Source organism: Oncorhynchus keta, chromosome 9 (assembly GCF_023373465.1).
Source record: "Oncorhynchus keta strain PuntledgeMale-10-30-2019 chromosome 9, Oket_V2, whole genome shotgun sequence".
NCBI classification, from domain to species: Eukaryota; Metazoa; Chordata; class Actinopteri; order Salmoniformes; family Salmonidae; genus Oncorhynchus; species Oncorhynchus keta.
Genome location: NC_068429.1, coordinates 36,972,808 through 36,981,158, shown reverse-complemented (window position 1 = coordinate 36,981,158; position 8,351 = coordinate 36,972,808). Strand labels below are relative to the sequence as shown.

The following is an 8,351-nucleotide window of genomic DNA, read 5'->3' as shown; positions in this document are numbered from 1 at the left end:
TTGCCGTGGCCTGCAACCCAGGAGTTTCAGACTACTACAGTATGTTAGGGTAAACTAGGCTATCAAAGTATGGTATTGTCAAAAAAAAATATTTATTGTCATAAATAATTGATTTTTTATGATAAAATATTTACTTGGTGAAGGCTACAGGAGTGAAAGCCATTGAATGCACCAATCATGTCTCTGTCACTAGCCAACACAGTAATGGGTGGTACAGGTACCTCTGAAATTCAAGCGAAAAGAACCCTGGGAAATAAATGTGCAAATAAGGCTTTACACCCTACAGTGTTAAAACAACTCCCCAAAAATAGTTCCTGTAACACAGCAGATGTTAATTGCCTAACACTGAGAAAGTGTAACTGCATCAGCTCTAATATAATGTTAGGGACCCAACACTCTTGGGATGTTAGTTTATTAACACTTTGAATAGTGTCAGTTTAACACTATTTCGGTTGTTCACATATACACACTAAGAAGGGTTACATTTAACACTCTGGGTGTTAAAATTCTGATCTCAAATTTTCTGTGATGGAATGGCATGCTTTGAGCATTACTAAAACGTGCATGTGCAAAATTAGTCAAAAGTGCACACGTTTGAGCACATATCCATTATGCCTATGGATATTTTTTTGTATCAACACGAATGCGATTGAGCTATAAAAGCCCCACTCGTGGTCTTCTGAAATTAAACTTTTTTTTTTGACAGTGTGTGGAGCACAATATCACGGAGATGTTCAGAAGGGAGGATCTCCCCCTCAAACTTGTGTTCCATAGGCTGGGATCTGCACTCTGCCGCTGTTGCAAGATCACATTTTTCACTGGCTGTCCACTGGTCGCAAAAACAATGATTTATAGGCAGCTTGAACTTCTTCAATTCAACCATTATTGGGTTAAAATACGCATTTACATTTGTGAACAGCCATCCACAACAACCACAATCCGTAAGGCGCAGATAGCTAAACGACACAGCAGCAGTGGGATTGACATCATTGCGCTATGTAGGCCTAGATATCAATGATAAGTGATATCAAACCAAATGACATTGTACTGGTCGCGTACACATATTTAGCAGATGTTATAGCGGGTGCTTACGAGGGTGCTTATGAGGGTGCTTATGAGGGAGCTTATGAGGGTGCTTATGATGGTGCTTATGAGGGAGCTTATGAGGGTGCTTATGAGGGTGCTTACGAGGGTGCTTACGAGGGTGCTTATGAGGGTGCTTATGAGGGAGCTTATGAGGGAGCTTATGAGGGTGCTTATGAGGGTGCTTATGAGGGTGCTTACGAGGGAGCTTACGAGGGTGCTTACGAGGGTGCTTACGAGGGTGCTTACGAGGGAGCTTACGAGGGTGCTTATGAGGGTGCTTATGAGGGAGCTTATGAGGGTGCTTATGAGGGTGCTTATGAGGGAGCTTATGAGGGTGCTTATGAGGGTGCTTATGAGGGAGCTTATGAGGGTGCTTACGAGGGTGCTTACGAGGGAGCTTACGAGGGTGCTTACGAGGGTGCTTACGAGGGTGCTTACGAGGGAGCTTACGAGGGTGCTTACGAGGGTGCTTATGAGGGTGCTTACGAGGGAGCTTACGAGGGTGCTTACGAGGGTGCTTACGAGGGTGCTTACGAGGGTGCTTACGAGGGAGCTTACGAGGGTGCTTACGAGGGTGCTTACGAGGGAGCTTACGAGGGTGCTTACGAGGGTGCTTACGAGGGTGCTTATGAGGGAGCTTATGAGGGTGCTTATGAGGGTGCTTATGAGGGTGCTTATGAGGGTGCTTATGAGGGTGCTTATGAGGGAGCTTATGAGGGTGCTTATGAGGGTGCTTATGAGGGAGCTTATGAGGGTGCTTATGAGGGTGCTTATGAGGGTGCTTATGAGGGAGCTTATGAGGGTGCTTATGAGGGTGCTTATGAGGGTGCTTATGAGGGAGCTTATGAGGGTGCTTATGAGGGTGCTTATGAGGGTGCTTATGAGGGTGCTTATGAGGGAGCTTATGAGGGTGCTTATGAGGGAGCTTATGAGGGTGCTTATGAGGGTGCTTATGCGAAAAGCTTATGTTCCTAGATCCAACAGTGCAGAAATACCTAACAATAAAAAACAATACAAACAAATCCTAAAAAGAAAAAGAAAGGAATTTAGAAGTATATAAATATTAGTACGACCTACGTCAGAGTCCGACATATAAATATAGATGATGGGATGTATAGACAGTATTGACAGTAAACGGACAGAAAAGGGGTGTACAGCAGTATTTAAATAGTATAGGCCTTGACTAGAATACAGTATATACAAATGAAGTGGGTAAAACAGTATGTAAACATGATTAAATTGACCAGTGTTCTATGACTTTGTACACAGGGCAGCTGTCTCTAAGGTGCAGGGTTGAGTACCAGGTGGTAGCCGGCAAGTAACAGTGACTAAAGTTCAGGGCAGGGTACTGGGCAGAGGCTGGATAGTGCTGACTATTTGGAGACAGAAGCTGTTTTTTAGTTTCTTGGTCTGAGCCTTGATGCACCTCTACGGTCTTCGCCTTCTAGATGGTAGAAGGGTGAACAGTCCGTGGCTCGGGTGGCTGAGGTCCTTGATAATCTTCTTGGCCTTCCTGTGACACCAGGTGCTGTAGATGTCCGGGCAGGCAGTGTACCCCTGGTGATGTGTTGGGCTGACTACACCACCTGCTGGAAAGCCCTACGGTTGCGGATGGGACACAAACAATAAAGATAGCTTTTATGCAAATTGCTCGTAGGCTTCACCACTGCTGTTGTCCTTAACTCTGTGTTTATTCAAATTGGATGTTTAATCTTTGGATGTCAACAGCAGTCTAACCATTGGAAAACAGCATACCACCCTGTATCCCACTTCTGGCTTGCTTCTGAAGCTAAGCAGGGTTGGTCCTGATTGGGAGACCAGATGCTGCTGGAAGTGATGTTGGAGTGCCAGTAAGAGGCACCATTTACAATGATCTAACAATTACACTTGTGCCCCAGGGTAGTGACATTGCCCTGTGTAGGGTGCTGTCTTTTGGATGGGACGTTGAAAGGGTGTCCTGACTCTCTGTGGTCTCTAAAGATTCCATGACACTTATTGTAAGAGTACAGGTATTAACCCTGGTGTCCTGGCTAAATTCCCAATCTGGCCCTCATAACATCACGGTCACCTAATCATCCCTATGTTTACAATTGGCTCATTCATCCCCTCTCCTCTCCCCTGTAACTATTCCCCAGGTTCTTGCTGTACATGAGAATATGTTCCTGGTAAAAAAAAATAAAAACATATCTTGGAGTGTAGCCTGTTCCTGCTCTTTTCCCGCGATCCATCAACCACATTTGGTGTCATCATAGTGGTCTCTGACTTGTGGTCAGGGCGAACAAACTTAAACTTGCACCTTTTTGCTGATTTGAATGTCATTAAGAAAAGAGCAAGGTGTCAAAAAAAAGTATTGTGCAAACATCCAAAAATACACATTCTGAATTTAAAGGTAATCCTAGAAGTAATCATCTACTTTTTCTGTAATCTGATTACATATTTTGTTGCTGGAAACGTAACGGATTACAGTTTTTTTTTTTTAAGTGTTACTCCCCAACCCTGCATTTCAGAGAGACAAAGACTGTCTATCTGTCTGCAGTCTATAGTTCAAGAAGGTCTAAACCGGAAAACGGTAGGCTACATGATTAGAGGGCCATTTGCGCACTCCTTAGACTAACATGTGGTCAGGACTTGGCAGAAACAGGCTTTCAAGACCATTTCAACTCCTATGTGCATCTTCATAGCACTTATCAGACACAGTCTAATTCCCTTAACCCTGTGTGTCCTTTGACAAGACATCTAAGAGGAGAGATAATGGCTCATCGATATGGGGGAAATGAATGGGGTTAAAGCAATCTTTACTGTTTGTGTCCCATTGATTATACTCTAATGCATTCATGCACCTGACAATCTCAATGAGGTGAGAAAGCAACATTCAAAATGAAAATTGCATGAGGTAAGAGAATTAAAAGGCACCCGGAATGTTCTGTAGATGTCACAGAAGGTGCAGCAGCAGTTTAACATGATGTCCCTCTGATGTAATGCTTACTAAACGATACGTATCCTTTTGGATTTTCTGTCTCGTAAAGGCACGGTAAAGCCGTGAAGTGTGAGCTCTCTTTGAAGAAATTAGACCTGCCTTAAAAAAAGCCATGACATAGCTACTTATCGTACATTTGACTGAAGTATTGCTTATCCATGAATTATAAATCTCGTAAAATCCCCCGGAGTCACCAAATCTGTACACCTCTGGCTATTTCATTCTGGCCGTATTGAAAAACCATGTATTGTCATGTCATGGCTTTTGGTTCTCAAGCATGACAGGAGATTACTTAACCCCTGACCTTGGCATTTTTGGAGCAGAGTTTCATCTCATGCAACCTCTACTGTTTTGAATAGGATCATATTGACCTTGTATTGTAAAGGTTACACATGTGAGGAATACCTCTGAAGTCACCTGACATTGCATGTACCTGATCCTGTGTTCAGTGTTAATTTCATCAACAATAACTATGACGAAAAATACTCTATTAGAGAAATATTAGAGTTATGACAATTCCAGATGGTCTGCCTAATCAAATAACACTCAGCTCAGATATCCATACATACCCCACAATAAATAACATTCAGCTCAGTCACCCATACATACCCCACAAGAAATAACATTCAGCTCAGTCACCCATACATACCCCACAATAAATAACATTCAGCTCAGTCACCCATACATACCCCACAATAAATAACATTCAGCTCAGTCACCCATACATACCCCACAATAAATAACATTCAGCTCAGTCACCCATACATACCCCACAATAAATAACATTCAGCTCAGTCACCCATACATACCCCACAAGAAATAACATTCAGCTCAGTCACCCATACATACCCCACAATAAATAACATTCAGCTCAGTCACCCATACATACCCCACAATAAATAACATTCAGCTCAGTCACCCATACATACCCCACAAGAAATAACATTCAGCTCAGTCACCCATACATACCCCACAAGAAATAACATTCAGCTCAGTCACCCATACATACCCCACAAGAAATAACATTCAGCTCAGTCACCCATACGTACCCCACAAGAAATAACATTTAGCTCAGTCACCCATACATACCCCACAAGAAATAACATTCAGCTCAGTCACCCATACGTACCCCACAAGAAATAACATTCAGCTCAGTCACCCATACGTACCCCACAAGACAAGCCACCAGGGGGTCTCTTCACAGTCCCCAAGTCCAAAACAAATTCACAGCAACGCACATTATTATACAGAGCCATGATCACATGGAACTCCCTTCCACCTCTAATTACTATAGCAAACAACAGAATTATCTTTAAAAAAACAGATTGAACAACACCTCATGTAACAGCTGGGACAATGAGGACACACACACACAAACACACGCACACACAGACACATTAAAAATCACCATTGTTTTATGGTATTGTTTGTATTATCTTTTGTTGTTGTGTTGTTTGCATGTCATTGTATTTTACATTTGTGTGACTGTCCTTGTCTATCAGTCTATCTGTGTTTTGTTACTTGTCATGCTTTGTATTCTTTTGTGGACCCCAGGAAGAGTAGCTGCTGCTTTTGCTGAAGCTAATGAGGATCCAAATGAACAAATAAATAAACAGCTCCCAGGCAGTTACTTTTGAACTGATGCGAAGCCACTTGTAACTAGCCATAACTAGAAACAACGTTTAGTCTATCTCTTACTTTCATGTAGGCTATTTTTGCGTTGATCACATCAGAATCACTATTTCCCCATGTGCACTGTTATTCATTCATTTGTGTTGCAGTTCTTGCGCCGCGGTCTGCAAATGCAAGTTGGGTAAAACAAATGCTATTTGTTGAATATTAGGAGTACAGTAATTCTTCTAGCGTTTTTATAAAGCTCAAATTCTCCCCTTTTCAAGGTATCCACTGTTATTTTACCCTCAAACACAGTTATAATGGGGGAAAATTGGAGCTGTAAATTAGCCTATATGGTTAATTATTGCTGGCATTGGTTACAATCTACCACAATATCAATGCTGCCAGCTAAGATATACGAGGGGATAGCAGGCCTATTAGGACAAGGCTATTTTTTATTTAACTAGAGAGTTAAATAGAAAATAGAGTTTTACCTTGTCAGCTCGGGGAATAAATCTGCCAACCTTTCGGTTACTAGCCCAAACGCTCAAACCACTAAGCTACCTGCCAACCCCTATCTGAATGTGCACATGATGGAAGTTAGAGGTAGCCTAAATTGAGTACCACAGTATGAGTCATAATAACCCTAAAACCTAGCTGTAGAACCCAGAAATGGTTCCAATCGTTTTTCCATCATTCATTTTTCCATAGGGGATTTTACATCTACTTCATATAAGATCTGTATTTAATATAGGCTTACCCTGGCATGATGTTTTTGTAACCACACAAATATCTTCGGGCAAAGTAACATTTATCAATATATATGAAATGCAAATTAACAGCTAATGTGGCTACCATGCAGAACTACACATCCTGTTGCAAGCTTTGACGCAATCGCTCATTGCACAACATTGTTATGTTCCATCCATATGTCCATCCCTTCCAGACGATTCCCCCTACCAATGTTGGTCCTCTTCAGTGACCTCACGGCTGAGGGTTTTAATTCTCCTTTTGAGAACTAGAATCATAAGTACAGCCGTATAGCTCATCGCAATACTTCACCTCTTCGAGTATATAGTAGCCTAGACTGTCCTGATCTTCTGGTTGAGCGTTCCAGATAATTCCTCCATTCCAGCAGAAATGTCCTATCTGCATAGTAGGATTTTACTGTTACTACAGTCAGGTCTGTTGGTTATAGTATTTGAATATAGACATAACCATTTTAGTAATCAACATAGCTAGCTAGTAAAATTAACTTTTTTGTTGGTCTTTCAGAAAGGGTGGACCGGAAACCCAGTGACAACATTCAGGTCTGCAGCTGCCATTTTCCTGTGGGAAAGAGAAATGGTCCTGTATTTACCAGAAAAGGTAGCACATCCACCATGGCAGAAGAGGAAGATCCAGACACAGCCACCATGGCAGGAGAGGAGGATCCAGACACAGCCACCATGGCAGGAGAGGAGGATCCAGACACATCCACCATGGCAGAAGAGGAAGATCCAGACACATCCACCATGGCAGAAGAGGAAGATCCAGACACATCCACCATGGCAGGAGAGGAGGATCCAGACACATCCACCATGGCAGAAGAGGAAGATCCAGACACATCCACCATGGGAGAAGAGGAAGATCCAGACACATCCACCATGGCAGAAGAGGAAGATCCAGACACATCCACCATGGCAGAAGAGGAGGATCCAGACACATCCACCATGGCAGAAGAGGAAGATCCAGACACATCCACCATGGCAGAAGAGGAGGATCCAGACACATCCACCATGGCAGAAGAGAAAGATCCAGACACATCCACCATGGCAGAAGAGGAAGATCCAGACACATCCACCATGGCAGAAGAGGAGGATCCAGACACATCCACCATGGGAGAAGAGGAAGATTCAGACACATCCACCATGGCAGAAGATGAAGATCCAGACACATCCACCATGGCAGAAGAGGAAGATCCAGACACATCCACCATGGCAGAAGAGGAAGATCCAGACACATCCACCATGGCAGAAGATGAAGATCCAGACACATCCACCATGGCAGAAGAGGGAGATCCAGACATATCCACCATGGGAGAAGAGGAAGATCCAGACACATCCACCATGGCAGAAGAGGGAGATCCAGACACATCCACCATGGCAGACAATAAAGTTCCAGGCTCCTCTGCCACTGAAGAATGTAGGAGGTTGCTCTCTGCATAGTCGCAGAATGTTCTCACTGAGGTGCAATTTGGGGAAACAGCGCAGCTCAATGTTCTACTGGAGAATAAGCTGTATACCCGTAACAGTTATTCAGCATCACAGCTGTCTCATAAAGTAGTTAGGATGGAAACAGGACTTCCAGACAACGACATGTTCAACATTGTTGTTGATTACTTGGAATATTACAAGGAATGCGTTGTCTAATTTTCCAAGTGGAGGGTCGAGATGCTGTAATTTGAGGACCAATTGTCTATTGCTCTTATGAAGTTGCATCACAGCTAAACCGACATGCACCTGGCAATGTTGCCATCACTTTCATTCACGTGATCCACAAGCTTTTTATCATTAGCATCATGAAGATTGTTCCAAGTCGGGAGAAGAAACAAACTTGCATGCCTGCGTCTTTCAGGGGTCCAGCAGAAACTGCAGGATGGTCATTGATGTTCATTGACAACCACAGACAGTGA

At 43.1% G+C, this 8,351-nt stretch overlaps 1 protein-coding gene across 1 annotated transcript; it reads left to right on the top strand.

Annotated features, from left to right (window-relative positions):
- Positions 1-7,059: 7,059 nt before the first annotated feature.
- On the top strand, positions 7,060-7,884 carry LOC127931609 (uncharacterized). The gene has a single exon (XM_052524742.1). It carries the CDS (start codon positions 7,060-7,062, stop codon positions 7,882-7,884), a length of 825 nt encoding a protein of 274 aa, XP_052380702.1.
- Positions 7,885-8,351: the final 467 nt, after the last annotated feature.

What these genes read in the sequence shown, in the direction of transcription:
- LOC127931609 (XM_052524742.1), top strand. Translation starts at nt 7,060, where the DNA reads ATGGCAGAAGAGGAAGATCCAGACACAGCCACCATGGCAGGAGAGGAG.